General features: G+C 44.4%; 2 protein-coding genes across 2 annotated transcripts; both read left to right on the top strand.

Annotated features, from left to right (window-relative positions):
• Positions 1-2: 2 nt before the first annotated feature.
• On the top strand, positions 3-9,509 carry LOC137900913 (sodium/hydrogen exchanger 6-like). The gene is made up of 16 exons (XM_068745062.1): positions 3-144; positions 884-1,083; positions 1,392-1,469; positions 1,595-1,671; positions 1,798-1,910; positions 2,057-2,162; positions 4,617-4,758; positions 5,470-5,575; positions 5,830-5,918; positions 6,499-6,612; positions 6,745-6,856; positions 7,083-7,236; positions 7,324-7,354; positions 7,466-7,554; positions 8,196-8,301; positions 8,623-9,509. Exons 1-16 carry the CDS (start codon positions 3-5, stop codon positions 8,950-8,952), a joined length of 1,989 nt encoding a protein of 662 aa, XP_068601163.1. The 3' UTR covers positions 8,953-9,509.
• Positions 9,510-12,336: 2,827 nt separating this feature from the next.
• fhl1b (four and a half LIM domains 1b) lies at positions 12,337-22,808 on the top strand. The gene is made up of 6 exons (XM_068744070.1): positions 12,337-12,402; positions 19,225-19,397; positions 19,475-19,649; positions 20,169-20,338; positions 20,509-20,695; positions 21,644-22,808. Exons 2-6 carry the CDS (start codon positions 19,242-19,244, stop codon positions 21,793-21,795), a joined length of 840 nt encoding a protein of 279 aa, XP_068600171.1. The 5' UTR covers positions 12,337-12,402; positions 19,225-19,241; the 3' UTR covers positions 21,796-22,808.
• Positions 22,809-23,425: the final 617 nt, after the last annotated feature.

Here is a 23,425-nt window from a genome sequence, read left to right as displayed (position 1 = left end):
GGATGGCCGAAGAAAGCCACCGGCAGGACAGCGCCAATTTACTCATATTCATCATGCTGCTGACGCTCACCATTTTAACGATATGGCTGTTCAAACACCGGAGATTCAGGTTCCTACACGAAACGGGGCTCGCCATGATCTACGGTAAGACCGCAGGGGTTAGCTTCATGCTAGCCGTTAGCCGTTAGCCGGCCGAGCCAAGCAGAATCGCGTTTATTATCCTGCGTGTTTCTGTGTCAGTGGTTGAACTAGGAATTACATGTTTGACATTAACAATAGACTTTTAATGGAATTGTAAATATTATTATGTAATGCCCTTCAATTAGAATGTTGATTAAGCACTTTAATAATCAACCAAAAATCACAGTCCGATAATCAAGATAGTCCAAATGTCTTCTGGATGTGTTCCAGAATGAAGTCAGGAATACAATATTACATTTTAACATTCAAAACCTAATTTATGGATTCAAGAATCAGTTAAAAATACACAAACTCTGATTCACTTTTACTTTTCATGGTTGGTGTATAAAGATACCAAGAACAATTCGGAACCTTTTGATGATGATCCAGATCACCATGGCGATGGTGTAAATCCTATTACAAAGGATAATGAGCTGCTTGGCGGAGGTCTGCGCTCTCCGAGTGCCTTTCTAGTAGTATTACCTGTATTGAACTGCATTGATCATATAGCCGAAATGTTTTGAAAAGTCTGAAGATATCTGCTTTTTATGTATGACTGTAAACATCATATTAGCTTCAATCGAACTTCTAAAAATAAAACATTTACAGTGCTAAAAGTGCGTATTTCATACCCTGTCACCTGAATTAAATTGACATTAGGAATACTTTGATGACAGCTGAACTCCTCTCTGCCTCCCTGCAGGTGTGCTGGTGGGTGTCATCCTGCGGTTTGGGGTCCACGTGCCTCGTAGCATGAGTGATCTAATCCTCAACTGTGCCGTCAACACCAGCCCCCCCACACTGCTGGTCAATTTCAGCGGGCGCTTCTACGAGTACACGCTGAAGGGGGAAGTCAGCCAGGTCAAAGGGCGCCAAGTTCAAGATGATGAAATGCTGAGAAAGGCAAGGGGACGAACAGAAATGGGATTGTGTGGAGGGAAGATTGTTTCTTTACTCGCCAACATAAAAAACAATAAACGGCTGGCCGAAGAACACGCCGCGTTCGTAAACGGAGGCGTGTTTCAGTTATTGTTTGAGACCTTTGACTTGTTTCTTATTAAAATAATGCCTAGATTATGTTCGACGGCAGGTTTTGTGGACTCAAACTGATACTAGAGGTGTGATTCTAAGGCGTGGCAGGGGGGGTCGTCACACGGAAACTGAAATACATGAAAATCGGTATGACCTTTTGACAACGCAACTATTTTCAGGTGACCTTTGACCCAGAAGTGTTTTTCAACATTTTGCTGCCTCCCATCATCTTCCATGCCGGTTACAGTCTGAAAAGGGTAAGGGGAGTAATAACTAGTCCATATGAACACGCTCCATAAAGTACATTATAATGCAAGCGTGATATCCAGAGTTTCGTTTTAAATATAAATTTGTCTATAAAATGTGTCTTTTTCTGTTTTAGAGACATTTCTTCAGAAACATCGGCTCCATCCTGGCTTATGCTTTTATGGGAACGCTTATATCCTGTTTTGTTATTGGGTAAATCAATCACTTTGTCATCTGTGAAATCAAATTTCAGGAGATTTAGCCCAGAGCTTGTGTGAACTGTTTTGATGACTTGTAATGCATCCTTTTTTCTCCCCCCCCCCCCCCCCCCCCCTCTAGATTGATCATGTATGGCTTTGTGTCCTTCATGAAAGCCGTGGGCCAGCTTGGGGGAGACTTTTTCTTTACTGACTGCCTTTTCTTTGGGGCTATCGTTTCTGCTACAGACCCAGGTCGGCACTTTTGTTAAACGTAATCATTATTTTATTCAGCATAACTGAATATGTATACTTTATATATGTCTTATCCTGGTAGTGGATAGCCCCCGTGGTGCGGTGCATTTCCTGTTGTGTGCTAACAGTGTGTCTTTGTGTTGCAGTGACGGTCTTGGCCATCTTCAATGAGCTGAAGGTTGATGTGGACTTGTACGCTCTACTCTTCGGGGAGAGCGTCTTGAATGACGCTGTGGCCATCGTCCTCTCTTCGTAAGCATGAATTATAAGAGTTGCCAGGTGCCTTGCTGACAATTCATAGATGCTGCCCCATTTTCCATGAGAAGACTTATAAATCTAGAGTCCTACTTTTATGCAAAGTTCAATGGAGGATTGTTTGACCCTCCAGCTTCACTGTTTGCTTTCTTGTAAACAGTTGTTTATTTTTAACTTAATGATCCAATCAGTGAAACATCAGAAAGGTAACTTCAAATCAGTCTAATTTTCTTTAACTTGTCTTATTTAACAGTGTTATGGAAAAATAAAAGCCTTGATCAAGCTTTAATGCGTAATCAGAATCTAGCATACAACGGATTGATCTCATATTTTGTTCTTATATGGTATCTCCTTGGAGGGAAAAAATGGCTACTTCGAAAAATGAAGATTTCGCCACAGAAAATAAAAATGACCTTTGTATATGACGTTCATTAGAGTCACACGACGAGCAAAAAAAGAAAAGATAAAGAAGTCACCAGGACACACCTAATATCAGTCGGTGAGGTTCTGTCTGCACTGGACAAATGCTATCGGCGTTCCTGCACACGCTCTGCCCTTGTGGGACAAAGCACTAGCTCTTAATTTGCATTAATAATTAAAAAAAGTCTTTATTATCAGCTGAATAAAACAAAGCAGGAACAGCTTCCAATTTGGAAATCACCTTTGTTTTGTTCGACTGTTGCGCTGTAGGAAGTAATTGTTACACGGACTGAGTACTTTCACATAACCAGATGAGGAAGGAATATTTCACAGACAGCGTGGACCGGGAGGGAAAAAAAAATAACACAATGACCAATAATGTTTACGCGCCTGTTGTTTCAAGATTGACTTGCAAAATGTATACGTCACCGTTTTTGTGTGTTCAGTGTCCACTAACATCAGTCCCTGTCATTTCACTTGCTCTCCTCCCTACGCCCGTCCGTGTCATTCACCTGCACGTATGTATGCAGCGTTCTTCTCCGCTGGGAGAAGCAGGGTAGGCAGGGGGTTGGGCACGATGGGCCGGTTTGGTCAGGAAGGGCAGAGGAAGGGCTGGGAGAAAGACAGCCGCCGGCCTCAAGGTGGTGTGTGTGTGGATTGTTTGCATGTTTACAACGCTCGAGTGCTGCGTGCAGAGTTTCTGGTACAGGGCGATTGGCTTTTTACTTTAATCGAGAAAAAACTGTTCAACAATGCGAGAATCTCTCTGGGCATATTATCCAATAAGCCGCTTGTGTTCACACCAAACAGGAAGAATTCAGCGCATATTCAGAGAGAGAAAGAGAGAGTGAGGAATAAACTAACAGATTTCTGATATTTATTTGGATAAAAGTAGATTTACCTTTTACTTACATTTTCACTCCTTGTTGAGCTGTGCTGTGAAGGGACAGTGAAGGTTAGACGTTTTGGAGATAAGATCAGAGAGGACAGACTTTGATGGTTTGGACATGTCCAGAGGAGAGACAGGGACTATATCGGTAGAAGGATGCTGAGGATGGAGCTGCCAGGGAACAGGGCTAGAGGTCGACCCAGGAGAAGATACATGGACGCAGTGAGGGAGTAAGATATGTACATTAACACATAATGGATACCAAAAATGACCTGATAACCTCACATGAGCAATCCGGTGCAACATTTAGCTTCCTGTGGTCAACACAAGCACAATTTGAATTGTATAGTTGAGCGCTCAAGCTCATTCCCTGGCCGTCTAATCCATCCTTCGGTTTGTCGAAGCGCAGCGCCGACAGTCTCCTTGTCTTTCAACGCGGATGATATTTGATATTTGAATCATCTTCTTTCAAAAAGCACGGATTGGCACCAAAAAAAAAAGGAAACTCTGCCGAGTGCTCGAGTCGAGGGCCTGTTTAGTCACCATCACGTGCCTCGGGTGATCGGTGGACTGCTTCATGTTCAGGTCCGAGCTGACGCCCTTGGAGCTGTCCACTTGGGATTGGATGACCCCAGACACATGTTGGTGCGGGGCCCCGTGGCGTGAGAACCTGATCGTCTCAGATCAGGGGATGTGGCGCCGCTCCTTTCCTGTGAATGAAGCCTTTAGACCCGACACCCTGCTGCTGCTGCAAGAACTTTCTTTTCATTTCCCAAGTTTCTGCACACTCGATAGTTCCTGCAAATGACCAGGAAAAACAACAACTTTCTCTCTCTCTCTCTCTCTCTCTCATTTTGTTCATCACTGTTTAAAACATTGGGACGTGCTCTAAATCGATATCAACCAGTTATTTTTGGAATATACACAGATCCAATAAAGCCCAGCTCTAGTATGACGCCCGATCCTTGTGAAGTATAGGCATGCACATGAAACCAGATTGCTGGATTGGCGATTCTGCGGCTTTGATCTGATGCCCGAGCCTGTGTTTTGGTTTGAGGGTGTGTTGAAGTTCCCCTCCCAAATTCCAACTCCTGAGCTTTTCTATGCGAGTGTCTTATTTGTGTGTGTCCTCTGTCCTCCAGCTCGATCGTGGCGTACCAGCCCGCAGGAGACAACAGCCACAGCTTCGAAGCGATGGCCCTGTTGAAGTCTCTGGGCATCTTTCTGGGCGTCTTCAGTGGATCCTTTGCTCTTGGAGTCGCCACTGGGGTCATGACAGCTCTTATATCCTTTCAGCTGTTGCTCGCCATCAGGCGGCGTGTTTATTTGTTCACAGCGTGTGAACAAGCAGCAGAAGCTACAACTGTTTGAGGATGCATGCATGCAGCTTTGAGCCAGAATACATTGTGCTTGTTCCAGTCGGCTTAGAGACAATTTCTTATCTGTGTTTCCGTTGTCACTCCGCGGCAGGGGGTCCCCAAACATTTTCCTGTGAGGGCCACATAACATTTTCCTTCTCTGATGGAGGGCCGGGGTCAGTTTGTACAGGAAAGGTGTGACGATGGCAGGGGTGCCTAAACATTTATTGTTTTCCAGACAACCAAATAACCAAATATCCCTTTATTCACAGAAAAAAAAAGGTCAGGAAATAAATAATAACACTGTTAATAAAATAACTAATAACCAAATAACCCTTTCCGGGTTCATCACAGACCAAACCAAAGTAAGGATGCTTTTCTTCAGAATATTAATATATTCTCAATTCTCAATATTATCTTTAGGAAACAAAAGATTGAATTAATGACCCCTCTTGTATGCACCGAATACTGACCCCCCACCGGCTACTCATGTTGTATGGAAAGGAAGATACTATTATTTATTTTTGGTCTCTGGTATTGTTCAGGGGGCCGGGCCAAATGTGGAGGCGGGCCGTAGTTTGGGGCACCCTGCTCTACGGGTTCACGTCTCACATGCAGTTCCTTAAGTTTTCATTACGTCACCAAGTTCACGAAGCTGCGGGACTTCCCATTGCTCGAGACGGCGCTCTTTTTCCTCATGTCTTGGAGCACGTTCCTGTTGGCTGAAGCCTGCGGCTTCACAGGTACGTCTGGACACGGCGCCCCCCCCCCCCCCCAGGCAGCTCTTCCCCATAGTAGCAGATCAAAGTCGGCAGCCCCCTGCTTCAGCAAACTGTCACCCCTAAATATTGAAGCAGCTTCATTGTTTAACCGATCTGCTCGTAGACGTATCATCCGGGTCTGCCGTTATAAAAGATCACGTTTCAAAGACTACTGATGATGAACAACCAGGTCCAGTTCCGGCTGGCGGTCCTGACTGACTTCTGCTTTTGCTCAGGCGTGGTGGCGGTCCTGTTCTGTGGCATCACGCAGGCTCACTACACTTTCAACAATCTCTCCCCTGATTCTCAGGACAGAACCAAACAGGTGATTTATATCCTAATGCCTCTCATGTCGGTGCCGCTTTTATATTAATGACGATAGGTAATGTTTTTTTTTATTTGTTTGAGATGTCATAAATCAAACACGGAGAAACAGTCAGATGTTTTATCAGTGAAAGAAAGGCGTGCCTTGAGCGGGTGCTGCTCTGCGAGGAGGGAGTTTTGACATCTTTGTCATATTTGTAATTTAAGCAAGATTCTGAGAAACATTTCCTTTTCCTGATGAGGAAACGCTGCTGGAGCAGAGAGACTGAGAACCACGATGTATAAAGATGCTGAGTTTGAAAACCAAAAGGGTCCAAAACCCAAACCAGACGGTAGTTCTGAATACACATCATCACATTTAGGACACCGACACACATCCTGTTCAAAGGTTTTACGTGACATCTTTAAAGCATTTATCAGATTAGGCATAGCTGTGCTTGACATGCTCTGTAACTAGATATTTGTGTGAGCGGTCTGTAAATAGATCGGGGGGGTGTCACCTGGGTGCTGACCGTCGAGCGCCCCGCGGCCGATGCTTGTCCCATCGCTGTAACACCTTCTTACGTTTCTCTCCCCGTTAGCTGTTCGAGCTGCTGAACTTCCTGGCGGAGAACTTCATCTTCTCCTACATGGGTCTGACGCTCTTCTCCTTCCAGTCGCACGTCTTCAACGCGCTTTTTATCATTGGCGCCTTTGTATCCTTTGAATCTGCTTGATGCCAATAAAGACATGAACGCCTTTCTACCATGTAAAAAAAACAAAAAAAAAAAACACAGATGACGTAACTTCCTGTCGGCTTGCTCCCTTGACCTTTCTGAATCGCGCAGGTGGCTGTTTTTCTTGGCAGGGCCGCGAACATCTACCCTTTGTCCTTCCTGCTCAACCTGGGCCGCAGGAACAAGATCGGGTCCAACGTTCAGCATGTCATGATGTTTGCAGGTACGGCCCCGAGACCACAGGTTTGCTCCTTTTAGACAAATGACTTCTCACATACAGTGTTGCTATGACAACGGTAAATGGGCTCATTGCTAATGCCTCACGTGTCTCTGCACACATTTGGCTGGTTCTGAACCCACAGCCTCACGTCCAGCAGAAAGTGGTGCATAAACAAACTATTGTTTGGTGTCACAAAGACGCCGTCTTGTCATCCCTGCACATTGTCCAGGTCTGCGTGGCGCGATGACCTTTGCTCTATCGATCAGAGACACAGCGACGTACGCTCGTCAGATGATGTTTTCAACCACCCTCCTCATCGTCTTCTTCACCGTCTGGATATGTGGCGGTGGCACCATGCCCATGCTGTCCCTCATGAGCATACCGTAAGGCTGGGCGGCGGCGGCGTTGTTTCGTCCCCTTTGCTGAATGTTCTTCTGTCCGAGGCGATGCTTCAACCTTTTGTCTTTCAGGGTGGGCGTCGACGCTGATCAGGAAGCCGCTGTAAGTAATACTATTCTAATGATAATCGGTGGTTTAGTGGTTTTATGACATTGGTAAGTTGCTAGGTCAAAGAATAATGAAATGGTAACTAATAAACATTATGCTGAACAGAGTTCGGCGGTTTTGGACGGGTCGCAACGGAGGAACACCAAACACGAGAGCGCCTGGCCCTTCAGGATCTGGTATATCTTCGACCACAAGTATCCTTTGAGCCATCGATTCAATATTTTAAAGGGGACATATTATGAAAAACAACAACACTTTTCCCATGTTTCTACACTAATATATGAAACTACGCTCAGTTTTTTTGTGCACTCTCCCCGTGTCTGCGCTCTGCACATCTACGTTCTACCTGTGGATCGTGCCTGAGTCGAAGAAGAAGAACAGAGTGGATAAAGTTTATTTTTGGTGGTAATGTCCCGCAAAAATGTTTTAGTGTGTGCTAAAAAAAAAAAGTCACCTCACCGGTTGCCATGGCAGCGTGCCCGCTATGAATTTAGATTTGGTTAAATTTTCAGAGGCGTTTCTGATAGATTTGTATGAGACAGAAATGACGGACGCTGTCCTGCAAGCATCTGTTTGCTATTCTGACCAAAGTCTGTCACAGATATTTCATACAAGTGTGTGGGACCTGCAGAAAAAGGGTCTAATATGTGACCTCTAAGATCCTGTCTTCAGAAGTGTGAGTGGCGGTTCCTGCTGTGGACACCAGAGGGCGCTCTTCTTAAATTGTCAGACCCATAAAACTTCGACACTGGAGTATTTTCCACCATCAATCACACTTCAAAGCCTTTGAATCGTGAACGCGTTGCTCGTCCTTGACGTGAATCCTTCCACCCAGCTACTTGAAGCCGCTGTTAACGCACAGTGGCCCCCCCCTCACCGCCACGCTGCCGGCGTGCTGTGGACCTCTCGCTCGATGCCTGACCAGCCCGCTCGCCTATGAGGTTTGAACAAACATCACAGCTTGAGCATGCACTGCAGCTCGAATGACGTATCGACAGCGAGTAAACTTTATTCGGCAAGGCTGACGAGCCTGAAACAAACATCTCGGTGAAACCCTAACGTGTAATTACACGTCTCTGTTAAATGCTATAAACAAGTAAAAATAGGGACAAGCGTCCGGCTCAAGGCTACAATTGCTGTTTCCGCTCGCTATTGGCTGCAGCTTCGCACTGGAGGTCGGGGAGAGCGTTCAAATGCTTCTCTATTATTCTGAATTCGTTTTCATCTCTCCACCCCCCCCCCCCCCCCTCTCCATGCATCAGAATGAAGGTCAGCTCCACAATGACGACTCTGACTTCATCCTGAATGATGCCAACGTGAGCTCCATGTACGCAGACGTCACCGTCAGAACTGACGCCTCTGGGTCCGGCACGATCAACCGCAAGCGCTCCGCCGCCGCCAGCGCCAACGCCGGGGCCGGCCAGTCCGACCACGGCCTGGATCATGAGCTCGCTTCGGCGGAGCAGGAAGTGGCGATTAGGGGCACCCGCCTGGTTCTCCCCATGGACGACCCAGTGGAGCCCCCGACCACCGTCACCCTGCCCCCGCCGCCCTCCCCGCCACACTCCGATCCCCGCAGGCACAGATTGTAAGGCCATTAGGTTCCAAAGCCGCACGCCGTTGAGCTCGATGTGACGGGGAAACGACATCGGGTAGCAGGTTTGTTGAAACGATCGCCGCTCTGCGTGTTTCTGTCAATACGGAGCTGAACTAGCCTCAGCTTTATTTAAATCACCGTTTGGGTGGATCACTGTCGCATTAAATGTAAATGTGATACATACAAGGTAAAAAATTAGGGTCAACCAAGAGCACCTCAGGTTCCAGAGGTTACTCGACATCATCTGAGGAGCACATTTAACCACCGTTTGTTGAAGATGAAAGTTTGCCTGTAGATTTTGCTCCTCAGTTTAAGACTTTGGTGATAAACCAGTGCTGCTGTCTTGCTTCCTAAAACACAGATTCCCTCAGGCTGTACCTTTAACGTTCTTAAATGTTCTCTTATCACTTCAATCTCTTCTGTTTTGGAGTCTCTCCTCAGTACGAGATCTTCACTGGTCGGGCTCATTTCAAGTGTTTGTTCGGTAGAAATCCTTCTGTTTATCCAGGTGTTGGGGCAGGTGTGTTCACACCCCCCTCAAAGTTGGTTGGTTTAGAGGGTTCACATGCGGGGTCAACGTGGTGGGGGGGGGGGGGGACCAACACGTTACCAGTGTTGGTCTAAAAGAACATTATTGCATGGACGGTAGATGCTATTTTTTTTTTCGTGGGCCTGATTTATAAAACTTGACTTTGGCATAGAGTTAATCTGAATCCCAAACTAAATCCAGACTTGACGCAGGCGTCCTGTAGAGCTATTTGCAGATTGGAACCAACATGGGTTTAAGGCAGCGGTGAGCTTGATGGACGATGTCCTCAACGAAACGGGAGAACTTTCATCTCTGCAAAGGTTGAACTGGTTCATCAGAGGAAATGGAAAGGTACCTTTCCTCGGTTCGGTTCAGGCTGATTCATAGGATAAAGCTTAAAAAACTTAAAACTTGAACTTAAACTCCAGAACATTTATGGTCAGAATGTTTCAGCAATCAAACCTTAGCACAATGTCAGAAACGATAAAGTGTCTAAAGCTAAAAGCGCGTTTCTAAATGAGGCTCCAGGATCCACTAGCCCTGATCTGTTCATACGTTTGTTAATTTATTTAAACGAATGGTTTCTACATGTGATGATTTATTTTGTTTATTGTTTTTTTGTGCAACACTGTTGAGTATTCTGTTGGAAACTAGGACTGCTCCCTGGAAAAAGCACCTTTTACTAAAAAAAAAAAGTACTACTGAACCTGCACAAGTTACTTTGTTCAGCAGGGGACTCATGAGGGAGGTGAATGTTTGTTCTTTACCGTGTGTTCATATTAAAATATCTCCTTCCTGTTCTGTAGCAGATCCTACTTTATACTTGGACACTAGAGCTTCCTGCGTGTGTGTGTGTGTGTGTGTGTGTGTGTGTGTGTGTGTGTGTGTGTGTGAGAGAGAGAGAGGGGGTGGTTGTGGTTCATGTTAGATTGAAATGGTCCTTTAATCCTTCTGAACAACAAAGAGCCGTGTCTTTGTGATGTTGCAGCTTCAAAAAAAGTCTGAGCTCTGGCAAATCTGTTTTCACTCCAAGTGCCTGTTTCGAGATTCCTGAATTGTACACATTTGGATTTGCTAATGTGCAGTAGAATCATCTTTCCACATTTTTATGACACTAAATGTGTTTTAACCCTTCGTCGCCGTTGATATTTCTCTCGAAAGAGCAAGCTTAACCGCAACTCTCAGTACTGGGAAGTGACACGGCCAACTAATATTTCACCACTGTAACCATTTTGCGGGCATAAATTATTTTGCTAAATGAGCTTCAGTTTTGTCCTGTTAACATTTGAATCGGTCCGATATTCAAGAGGTACAAACTAAATGGTGGTCCAATAGTTTTCTCAAGGTGAAAACGGACAACCATCTAAGACTTGCAGCCCGTCAGAGTTTGCCGTTAATCCAGATCAGGATACAGATGCAGGAATTTCAGGAATTTAATTTCCTTGTCAACAACATTTTCCCTAATATTGAACCAATTTCTGCATAATTCAGTGGACGGGACGTGCAATGGATAAGAACCAATACAATTATTTTTTTATGGGTCCAATCGGATGGACTCACTGTCAATGGGAAAGCCGAGCCCGGTTGGATGCGCATAACAGCAGCGTCGTCGAGGGTTACAGGGGATCCATATAACATGTAAAATGTCATTTTTCTATTAGACTGTGATCAGTATCGATTTTTGATACGTTTCAGAAGTTATCTAGTTTACTTTAATGTGAGTTTGCTCTTTCTTATCGATACAGGCATGAGTGAATTAGCGTTTTATTATTATTAAAAGCGAGCCACTCGACAATTCTCTCTTGTCACCTGATTGTAACTGAAACCATTGAAAGAAAAACTAATTATATCATTTGTATATGAATTTTTGCATCTTCTAAAACTAAAAACATGAACATGTTTCTGCTTGTGGAAACATTCATTCAAATTCTATTTATGGAAAGTAGATTTACGATGTGTCTGTCTGTGAGTGTTTTTAAAAGTGTAAATGTCTGTCGAGGGGAACCGATTTCCCCCCAAATTTATTCCGATTGTGTGCTCAGTCAAACATCTTGTGGAATAAAAATTCATTGTTGAAAATGACTGCTTTGCTCTGTACAGTTTGGTAAATTACTTCCCAGGGCTCATTCTGCTCTGCATCAGCAGGGTAAAAATAGTTCTGTGTTTTACCATGACCTGGATGACTGAGAACCAGCACAGACACCAAGGAGGTTCTGTTTTTTGACTGAGTTTTTCTGTTTTCCTGTTAGCAGGATTACGGTAAAACTGCCGGATGGATCTTGATAAAAATAAATCTGAAGATGAGTCTTGGCCCAACTTAGATCTCATTAAATTTGGAAAGCGATCCGGATAACCGTCACCCACCAAAAATCACAGTCATAAAGGAGTCCGATATGAACTGGCATGCAGAATGTCTTCTGGATCTGATCCAGAATGATGTTAGGAAAAGAAATCTTACATTTTAACATTGAAAACCTTATTCATAGCTCTAAAAATAATTTAAAAATACACATAAACTATGATTCACTTTTACTTTTCATGGTTGGTGTATAAAGGTACCGAGAACGATTTCGAACCTTCTGGTGATGATCCAGATCACCATGTGGACGGTTTAAACCCAATTAGGAGGGGAATCAGTGGCTTTGTTTGCATTACTCACATACCAAGCGTTTTTTTTTTTAAACTGGAAAAACTCTTTAGGTTCGACTTTGAAGACAATGTTGGTCCACTCCGACGCCGGGTCTCTTATTTTGAAGGCGAATCCTGTGGGTTCACCTTCAAAATAAGAGACCCTTGACATCGAGTTGGCGCATGCGCAGACGGCAGCGCAGTCGCACCGCGCGAGGGTCTCGCTGAAGGAGAGTCCCGCTGCTTCAGTCATCCCGGAGCCGGAGAGCTGCGCGCGCCCGGAACCAGGTAGGTGGTGATGAATGGTTGACCTGGTTACTGCTGACGTCATAGATAGTTAGCCGGCAGGCTTTGTGATGTCCGGTGAAAACTGTGAAACTACGAAATGTAAATATAAATGGTCTCTAGGATGATGACGTCATTAATGATAAAGACACGCAGCTAGTGGCTGATGACCCACGCAGGGTGTCCACCGGACACGTCTCGTGTAACTGTCTCCTTCTGCCTGCACAAACATCTAAAGAAGAATCTTAAACTCTCAAGAGTTGAAAGGGGCGTTGGCCAGCTGTCTCCTGGAAGTGTGTGTGTGTGTGTGTGTGTGCGTGCGCGTGAGTGAAAGCTACAGTTACATAAATGCTGACTTGGACTCAGGAAATCTGTTTCTGGTTAGTTCTCATTTTTTCACTCCGTAATGGAAACACTGAGACAAAAATGCACAGAGGTCAATTAAAATTCCTGCGCTGCTATTTTTCATTGCTCTGTCTCTCCCCGAGTGTGTGTGTGTGTGTGTGCGCGTGCGTGCGTGTCTACACAGATCCATGCAAGTCATTTGTGATGCTGCATAGACTATAGCAACTGTTATTTAATCAGTGGTTGTGAGATCAAGTCTTGATCAACATGTGGAACTGACTTCTTTCTTACACACACACACGCACACACACACACACACACACACACACACACACACACAGTAAACGGATTTAATTAAAACTCATGATCCCTCACCACGAGTGAAGAAAGAAAATATTTAAGTATCCACATGTCTATAAGTGTTCAATAAAAAATTATTAAACTAAAATCAAGACAGATATCAAGCGTCTACGGTACCCAGGAGATGTCGATAAAGTTGTGTACAAAGCTATTTTAGGGTTAGGAGTTAATACTCATAATAAAACCACATGTTAGTTTATATTACAGTAATATATCGTTTATTATAGCATTTTGTTTGTGTATCTATATAGCAATTGGAATTTCCATTGTTGTTGGCGTTGATTTGGGTGTTTTTTAGACGGCCGGAATGGATTAAATGTTTAAAATGATTTGATATGGGAGGAAACATGCAGAAACAGCATCAGGAAACACACGGGAGACGCCACCGACCTCGCCAGTCCTCGGATGGCGTCGGCGGAGCGTTTGGCAAAAGTTGTTGAAACCAAACATGACCAAACCCATTCCCGATCGCCCCCCCCCCCCCCCTCACTTTGTTTGTGGGTGACACTAAAGCAAAAGACGAGACTCGGACTGAGACAGTGGAAGGACACATCAAGCTGCATCGCTGCAACAGGAGGCTGAATGCTGCTGAATTTAAATAGCCAGGAAAAGCACACGCACGCACACGCACAAGCACACACACACACACACACACACACACACACACACATACTCAAGTTTTTTTTTTATCAGACTTGAGTCTGCATGTTAAAGAAATTACCATGAGCTCATTCCCATAAAGCAGCCTCATAAAACCAACTGTCTGAACGTGGCCGTAACTCCCAGGTTGAGACTTCCTGTTTTTTTATTTTGCACTTTTTTGTTGATTTTCACAGCTCTTGATTACTAAAGTCTATATTTTTTTGGAACGATCTTTATTGCCGATGTTTTCGTAGAGTTTTCTTCTCGGCCTTCAGGATCCGACTGAGGAACTTGGATGGTGTGTTGTGTTTGCGCTGCAGCCATTAGTGCGTGTTGTGGTGTGTTTTAAATCGCTGACATTACTCAGTGATTGTGAAAAGCCAAAAGCCTGTTGTGTTGCCCTGCAGGGTTCCAAAATGGGGGGGGGGGGTGAATAAAATTCTTTGCTATAGGTGACGGGTAGGGATTAGAGTAGATGAAGCCGTTAGCCTGCTTCTGTTATTCGTTCAATCCATCCAATGTCTAAAGTGTAAACAGACTCATTTGTGGTTTTTAAAGGTTTTTTTTTTAGGGAGCTGTGAATTCCTGGGAGTCTTTCCGTCACCGTACGGTTGCCAGGCGACCGGTGGACGCTGTAGTTCATTAAGGAGTGCTGGTTGCAATTTAGTTTCATTTGACAGAACCACACCTTTAAACACTTACTGTGGAAAGACAGTACCGGTACATTGGGAGTCATTGCCAAGTGAGAAATTAACGAGGCAAGTCAACGTGCAGTACAATCGCCATCGTTTTTGTTTGTGTTTACGTTTGCAATCAAACGTGTAAAATGCAGTCATTCTCATGTGCCGAATTCTCTGATGGCAATAATCATATTTAACTGTAATTTATTACTTTATTTTCAACATCTGGTGTCTTTTTATGGTAGTTTATTACTGTAAATCTGTCCTTAGCAGTAAATACTATGTTGACTTTTAGAAGTACGATTGTCCAGATTTGCGTTTGTCATCATAGTGCAGTCATTTCATGAAATTACGCTGGTGAATTCACAGACAGTTATCAGTTATCTCAAGTAGCTTTCAGAAAGAAAATGTCCCAAATGTTTCAGTTTTCCTTTTTGCTTATTAATAATAGTGATAGATGTTAGAGGCATTCAACCACCGGTCCTCAGCTGGGAAAGTTCAAAGCACAGTGAGGAAGGTATTTTGTTATAGGGTGTTTTGTCCCTTCAGCAAAGTCAAGGAATGGAGACGCCCAGCATCTTACAAAGACGCGAGACTCATTCAGCATTGTGGTTTAAAAAGAAAGAAAGAAAAAGAGTCGCCATTTTAGAAATCCATTCCAATCAGTTTCAGACGCAAACTACTCCGTATGTCACTGAGGGCCAAGCCGTCTCTTAACATATTTTTATATCCTGCTACTGCTGAAGGAAAGGGAGGTTTTTCTTTTCTGTTGTGGTCTGAAAGACATTTCAGTTTCCAAGTCGCAAAAAACGAGGGAGGCAAAGGAAAGAACCGACGAAGAATGCAGAAACAAGAAGTAGAGGTTCGAGGGAAACGGAAGGGGCAAAGTGAGGTCGGTTGAAATGTCGTCTGCCGGCGGCGTCTGGTGAAGCAGCGGTGGACTCTGTGCTCCTTCATCACTCGGCTCAGCTCAAATCTGTTGTATCGCCGCTATTCCGCTGTCTGGAATGCGGCTAAATAACACAGCTTCTTTGTCGGCAGCACAAATATTTATCCGAGATAAGGTTACTGGAGTGAGCGGAAACGCAGTTTTTGACGCCACAAAATGTCAGACAAGTTGTCAAGCAACGGGAGGGTTTTGTATAACGATGAAACCGTTTGCGACGTGGTCTTCGTAACGCAAGTCCGTTGTTAGGTGACGACCGCCTGTACTGTAATTTAGAGCCTTCTTCATGCCCTCGTTGAAATCATTGGCAGCGAGCGAAAGAGACATACAACACAGCGTCATCGGCGTAGTGTGACATTTAAAGTCCACATTGAGATTCGCTTTGCAACTTGGCCAAAAGCGGTCATTAACCTTGTGGAAGGGGAGAATCTCCTGGACCTTGAATGTTTTTGGAAGTTTTGAAAACTCAGCTCTGAACCCGGCTGCCAAGCGCAGCACAGTCTTCATGTCAGAAGAAGCACCCGTCCGTCTTCTTCGGCTTTTGCGGGTCACGGGAGTTGCTAAGATTCAAACCCGGTACCTTCTTGCTGTGAGGCGACAGCGCTAACCACTCCGCCATCGTGCCGCCCACAGAAGAAGCATTTGTCTTCCATTTACACAGCCCAGTATCACAAATCACACGTTTACTTAAAGGTGATTTAGAAAGAAGAAAAGAAAAGAAAGAATACATCTGAAAGAGCAACAGATAATAAATAAATAAGTAAATAAATAAAGTATTAAGTAAAGTGTATAATAATACTGTAGCTTTTCCCATGTCATGATGTCATACTGGGATCTGGAGACTTAATGGTGAAATAAATTGTCGCAGCCTTAACTGATCAAACTATGGCAGCATTTTGCAGTTACTCACGTGATACTTTAAACCACGGGTTTTACACCAGGAGGACATTTGCTGCAGATAAGGAAGGATGAAGCCAGGCCGTCGGCAGCCTGCAGTAACGATGACATGGAGGAACATGCGAGCGGTATTTTGTACCTTAACAGTAAATCTATTTTTAAACCATCAGGAATTACCTTTTGGAAACTTTCTTGACTGATGATCGAAAAGTCCCTGAAATGTCCAACACTGTGGAAGGAAGTTTAACAAGTTGAGCCTGTCAATCCATAGCCTTTACTGAGTGTTGTTCTAAAAGCAGGAACAGTGTGTGTGTGTGTGTGTTGCTGGACTGTGCCAACGACGCCAGTCTGATGCAGGCTTCCTGCTTCTCAGTTTTCTACGACATTCTTCAGTGATAAGCTCATGCCAACAGACACACAGATGCAGGCGGCGCAGGCAGAACAGACAAGCCAACAAACAGACGGTTTTAGTTTGGTCATGTTCGTCCCATCTGCCTTCCTCATCCCCTCTTTGTCCCGCCTCTTTTTTCACCCTCACGTGTTTTTTTCTTTTAATGTGTGCACAATTTTCCTCTCATGCATGTTACATCATTCATCTCTCTGCACGCCCCCCCCCCACTATTCGAGTTAGAAAGGTCGAAATAGTCACCAGTGAATGTTGACCTTACTCCATGTGCGAGTTGATAATAAATAAATAAAATAAATAAATAATGATAATAAAGACAGCTGTAGTCCTCGTGTTCCTCTTTACACGTTCACCATTCCACGGCCTCACCCAGCACCTCTTACGAACCGCACAAAGCCCGTGACGCAAATCTCTACGAATAGATTTACGGCTCCGCAATGTCGTCAATAAAAGTATACGCAGCGTTACTTTCTGTGCCACATCTTAAATGAACACTTAACTGTTACCATGGCGAGCAAACAGCATTTTGTTTGGCTAGCTTGGATACGAGGATATGATGTATGTGCTGGTCGGGCCATGTCGGAGCGAGAGAGAGAAGAACAAGCGGCGCCATTGTCCTCAGAGCGGCTAGATGTTAGCACAGCCTGATTTGTTTGGTTCCAACCTGTGTGGATACTGGCTTGCTTCCTTCGGCCATTGTTTGCTTCCCATCAGATAACGTTACCATGTCGCTGCTAGCCAACTCACGATTATTGCCGCTCTAAAGGCCACGGAACTTTACATTGTGTCTACTGAGTCAGCCAGATCATGGAAAACACGGATTCATATTAGTTCAGAGAGACGCAGGGAGTCAAGTAGAAGGCAAAAAGGCAAAAAGGCAACGTCTTTCCAGTGACGGATGAGAATCTCGCCCATTTAGCAAATAAGCCAAAGCGAAGTCGTGAGTTAGCGTGTTACTGAGAGGGAGACGAACGTCGACACATCGCCTGCAAAGGAGACAAAGACAAGTTATTCATCTGCTTAGCTACAACCTCTAACCTTGTCAGTCAGATGTTTGTCTCTGTGACGGACAGGAAGCAGTTTAACCGCAGTCTAAAACGTCCCCTCTTACAAGTGATGCTGCAACCTACGCAAATGCATTTGTTTCCTCCCTGACCAGATTCCATGGAAAACGTTCTTTTCCGCGTTTGGGATTTGACTCGTTTGGAGAGACTAAAGTCGTTTTCACACCTGACCAAGCGGACCCCGGTTCGGTTGTGGGGGGGGAAATCCCTCCCTCTCCCACGTTTGCTTTGGTTTGGAGTGCTGTACTACCCTAGATGCACTGCGTATAGCGTTACTATGTACATCGGTCCTGTGAGCTTTCACACTGCATGCGAACCGAACCAGGGTTCACTTCCAAGCGAACCGAGACACCACGTTTTTAGGCGTACCAGAGTTCGGATTAGCTTTCCCACCTGCCCGAACGAAGCGGACTATCCGAGGAAACAAACTCTGATCTGTTTAATGCGGAATAAACAGCTCTGGTGTGAAAGCGACTTAAGAGTCACACGATGCTCTAAATTTGTCTATGGAGGCTTTTCGTTTTGTTTTTCCAAAGCATATATTTATATATATTGAACTATTTCCATCAGTACCAACTGTGTTTTAAATATGGAATGCATCAGTTATACGTGTGTAAAATGTCTGAACTTTCAGTCTTCATATTGAGTCACCCCAGAAAGCGAATCAGGAGTCTGTGCTGATCTGTCGCCCCAGCTTCTACCCACGCCACACTTTGCCTTGTGGTCCATGTGAGAAGGAGGTGACGTGTGTTTGCGTGAGGAGGTTGAGTCAAAGCTTTGTCGACGCTCCAGATCTCATCACATCAATCTCTTCAGGCATTCCTTTCAGGAAGTTCACCTCAAGTAGACTCACAAGAGAATTCCTCGCCTTCGGCTGATGAGAGAATCAGCTCGGTGGACAGATTTCAGATGTGTCCTCCTCCACATGTGTGTTTATGTGGCCCTGCTTTATATAATTAACCATCTGAAACGCTCACCCTGTAATCCAGCCCTGCGATCACACTGCCATTTTGGTTGGCTATGTTTATCACATTTATGTGCTTGTAGTTTAGGGGCGAAGGATTTAGGAGGTCAGTCACATGAAGGATGGCTGAAAGAAAATAAATCAATAAAGTGACTGATTTAGGTGCCGTGTCCTCCATTTAACCGAAAGAAAGACTATGAAAAATACAGAATTTAAATTCTGAGCTCCAGATAAGTGTAAAGTTTAACCTATACAAAGGTCAGTCTGCCTCTCTGTGTCAAAGTCATCAGTCGATGGAGCTGCTTTCATCAGGCTGAGGTTAGATGGCTCAGAGAACAATAAACACAGGTGTGTAACACCTGGATGCCACGCCCAGGCACAACACAAATCCTTCATCGGTGCTGCCCCTCATCTCATCATCAATCTGCACCAGCAGCGCCCCCTTGTGTTCGTAGGGAAGACATTAAAAATGTGCCTCACGACGCTGGACCATTCCTCTCTTGTCCTTTGCATGAATGCAGCCGTCCCGTGAGTGACGATGGCGGACAGCCCACGCTGCTTCTACTGCCGAGAGGACCTCGGGGGGAAGAGGTTCGTCCGCCACGAAGGCAAGCCGGTGTGCGTCCGCTGCCACACCAAGTTCTGCGCCAACTCTTGCGCTGAGTGCCACCGCCCCATTCCCGTGGAATCAAAGGTGAGTGTGTGTGTGTGCGTGCGTGTGACCTTTTACCCCTTGCACTTCTGATCGGACTCTCCCCCTCCTCCCACCAGGAGCTCAGCCACAAGGGCCGGTACTGGCACGAGGAGTGTTTCCGTTGCACCAAGTGTTACAAGCCTCTGGCGAAGGAGCCCTTCAGCACCAAGGACGAGCGCATCATGTGTGGGAAGTGCTGCTCCAGGGAGGACGCTCCACGCTGCCACGGCTGCTATAAACCCATACTGGCCGGTACCGGAAGACATTTCAAACCAGTTGTTGTTAGCAGAAAAACCCGTACTCTAGTGGCTTTTGGAATTTGGCACACAAGTTAATTTATGTAAGCAATGATATTACTGTATTAGGAAGCGATTCAACCTCGCAAGGCCGTTTAAACCATTTGTCTTCACGCCTGCCTGCCATGTCGGCGCTCTGATCAAGCCTCTACTGTCCCGTCTTCGCAAGTATTGTCTTGTAGCACAGCCAAACCGGGCTTCAAACCCATTTTGAGAACCTTTTTTTTTAATTTAAAATGAGACTGATTTTAAGGCTGAAACTAATAAAATGTCAAAACCCTTGAATTAATCTGCTCAATATGTTTGAATTATCTAACCAAACTCTAAAATGTTATCAAAGACGACGATCCAAACACTTCCCTCCAGAACCTCTACAACAATTCTATTTATAGAAATCCTCACACTGCTGTGATTGGATGTACAGTATTCTAATTCTCATTCAACTTGGCGTTTCGTAACCTCTCGTGTTCCGCAGGCACAGAGAGCGCGGAGTACAAAGGGAACTCCTGGCACGACGACTGCTTCACCTGCTTCAACTGCAAGCGACCAATAGGATCGCAGAGTTTCCTCTCCAAAGGAAGTGACGTTTACTGCAGCCCTTGTTACGACAGGAAGTTTGCCAAACATTGTTTCAGCTGCAAAAAGGTACGGTTTTCCCTTTTCAAGCCCGCCTTCTGAAAGCCTGAACTAAAAACCCGGCGCGTCAAAGGTGTAAAAAGTTCTGCAGGGAAGGCGTGGCGCAAATAGAGATTTGAGCAATGATTGAATGTGTTGCATTGAAGACATTTAACAAAAACACTTCCATAAACCTCCAGCCCATCGTCTCTGGAGGAGTGAGCTACCAGGACCAGCCGTGGCACGGCCACTGCTTCGTGTGCAGCTCCTGCTCGAAGCCTCTGGCCGGGTCCAGCTTCACCAACCACCAGGACCAGGCCTTCTGCGTCGACTGCTACAAGAGCCGTGTGGCGAAGAAATGCTGTGGCTGCCAGAACCCCATCACCGGTCGGTTTAGCTTTAAAGATTTACCAGTATAAAAAAATAAATAGAAGAAGAGGCCCAGGCCGGTCTAGTCTAGTCTAGTCTAGTCTAGTCTAAGAACGGGATAGATTCCCAGGTTTACGACCTGTGAGCGTTCACGCCATCATGGATTTACAGTGTAACTCTAGGGCCTGGAAATATGGGCCAGATGACAGATTGATTCCCAGATCAGATATGTGGCTGTGGGAAACGTCAAAGTTTCCCCCGATGACGTGCATTTTAATGTGGACACAGTCCAGACAGACAGAAACCTTTTGGGATGGATTTTTTTTTTTCCACCAAACGATTTGCCTCATAAACAGTAAAGTTTACAAGAAGAGTTGGTTTGAGTCGATGACACAGTTTGACTTCAACCTCTGCATTGCAGCTGATTAACGTGCATATGCTAGCCATCTGCATGAATGTAATGTAGCTGCTAACAGCAGTAATTCACACAAACATTGAGTTACCAGAGTTGGAAAAGTACACACTTTTTTTTCTACTCAAGTATTACTACAATTAAAAACTTGTGTAAAATAAAACAAAAAGTTTTTTTTGTTGTCAAAATAGAAGGACTTATTCAATGTCTATACTCAAGTAGAGGTAAAAATGTAGAAGCACAGAAATGAAAGTATAAAGTACCGGTCGTCCTTTGAAGGATCTTTCTGCTGACGTTTTCTGTGCAAACGAAAATGAACTTTGTTAATTTAAGTTACTGTGACATTGATGTCAGTGTTTTATTATTAATTCATAGACAAAGAATGTATTTAGAAAATGCAGATAAAACTTTAAATATCATGTAAAGTACGCAGAGACCTGAAACCTCTACTCAAGAACAGTAGCAACGCATTTTACGGCGGTACCTCCCACATGATTAAGTTTTGACTGACAAACATCCGCCACCGATCTCTGACTCATCTCCTGTCCTCCCAGGTTTCGGTAAAGGGGTGAACGTGGTGAACTATGAGGGCAGCTCCTGGCATGAATACTGCTTCAACTGCAAGAGATGTTCCCTCAGCCTGTCCAACAAGCGCTTCGTAACCAAGGGGACGGACATCCTCTGCCCCGACTGTGGGAACAAGTAGACAAGGAGAGCCCGATCACTGGCTGACGTCTTTTATTTCAATAATATGTTTGATTTTAGTTTTCGGGAGATACTTTCCTACAGTGAGGGGAAACATGGGACCAAAATGTAATGTGGGTCCACTGTTGACTGTATTCGCTGATGCTGCATTCTAGCATTAAAATCTAAAATGTGCCGAGCAATGGAAATAAAAAAAATAATAATACTATACACGTCAGATAATACGTGTGTGTGTGAGCCTTGAATCACGGAAACAACGGCAGCAGGAATCACACAAGGTAGTTATTTTGTTCTACTGTGGTCTATGCTAAAAAGTTAGCATAAACATGGAAGCAGCCACGTACTTTTCAAAATTCAGAATACATTGCTTGAATGTTGTAGCAGTGACGTCAAAAATAAAATATATAGATTTGAGACATTTAAATGAAATTGTTGCCTTGATTTCTTTAAAAATGGATATTGTCTTATGACCAAAAAAGAAATTGTGTTTCTTTAATAAACAAAATTGCATGTATATTTTTAGGGGTGTAAGAAAATAATGACGCCTGTCACAGTATTTCTTTTTTTTGTGTGTGTGTGAACCCTTTTACATCTGTGGCTGATTCATTTCGGGTTGCGTTTCAGCCTCCCACCACTAGGTTGCGGTGTTGTAATCTGAATTCAGCCATTCCACTCCCATGGAAGGGCATAAACTGAGAATGGAAGAGGCCAAATATCACTAGTGTGACCCCCCCCCCCTCCCCGGTCCCGTGAAACATTGCATTACCTTGCTTTGCGTTATCACAATGTACGAGATTGTAACCCGCACATTGTGATTTGTATCATGCCGCTGGATTCTCGCCAACACACAGCTCTGATATTTGTTATTGCTAATTGCAGGGATACAAACGCTTGTATGTTCTTAGTAAATAAACTTTTATGCACTTTTCTTAACCATTTTGCCTCCAAGGAAAGAGGCCCTTTAAAATATCAAATATGCAAAGTGTATGCTTGGATGTTTTTGCTACATTTAAATAAACTTTCAACAAAATCAAGTGTCGCACTTTCGTCTATTGATGTAGTGTTGATTCTTAAACACTGCAGTCTGCAGCGTAAATAAAGATTTAAGGGGTGAAGGTTGACTTTTATGAGGTTTGTAGAGTAATGAAACTTTGCATGTGCAGTCAGAGTGTTTGTTAAAATAAATTCTCTTGTATGAAATTGTAATTCTGGCATTTGCCATGATGATGCTCAACAGCTAGAATGCGTTTTCTTACACTCCTGCCTCTTCCTTTCTTTCTCTCACCTGCACACAGGTGCTTAGATACATAATTACACAAGTGACCAATCACTGGCCAGCGCGCCTCACACGGTCGCACCCACGTCTGTTTGCAGAGACGGGTTTGTGGTTCCTGTTCTGATCTGTGTCAGAGCCTGTTTGACACTGAAGCGGCGCTGCTCTGAGTCCGGACCGGGACTGACCTTCTGGACTTCTGGTGCTTTTTTGGGGGGGGGGGTTTGATTCCCATTTGGAAGTTCTTTTTCATTTCTTTGAAGGCCTTGAAGGACCGTTTAAACAGTGACACATCAGAATTAGAAGTCATTCAGATCACTAAAGATAAATGTAACATTTTTCAAGTTTCACAAATTAA

Source organism: Brachionichthys hirsutus, chromosome 10 (assembly GCF_040956055.1).
Source record: "Brachionichthys hirsutus isolate HB-005 chromosome 10, CSIRO-AGI_Bhir_v1, whole genome shotgun sequence".
In the NCBI taxonomy this organism is placed as follows: domain Eukaryota; kingdom Metazoa; phylum Chordata; class Actinopteri; order Lophiiformes; family Brachionichthyidae; genus Brachionichthys; species Brachionichthys hirsutus.
This window is presented reverse-complemented; position numbering and strand designations above follow the sequence as displayed.

Coding starts and splice junctions, on each gene's coding strand:
- fhl1b (XM_068744070.1), top strand. CDS start 19,242: ATGGCGGACAGCCCACGCTGCTTCTACTGCCGAGAGGACCTCGGGGGG. Junction 19,398..19,474: donor CCATTCCCGTGGAATCAAAG/GTGAGTGTGTGT, acceptor TCCTCCCACCAG/GAGCTCAGCCACAAGGGCCG. Junction 20,339..20,508: donor ATTGTTTCAGCTGCAAAAAG/GTACGGTTTTCC, acceptor ATAAACCTCCAG/CCCATCGTCTCTGGAGGAGT.
- LOC137900913 (XM_068745062.1), top strand. CDS start 3: ATGGCCGAAGAAAGCCACCGGCAGGACAGCGCCAATTTACTCATATTC. Junction 1,672..1,797: donor ATATCCTGTTTTGTTATTGG/GTAAATCAATCA, acceptor CCCCCCCTCTAG/ATTGATCATGTATGGCTTTG. Junction 2,163..4,616: donor GTGGCCATCGTCCTCTCTTC/GTAAGCATGAAT, acceptor TCTGTCCTCCAG/CTCGATCGTGGCGTACCAGC.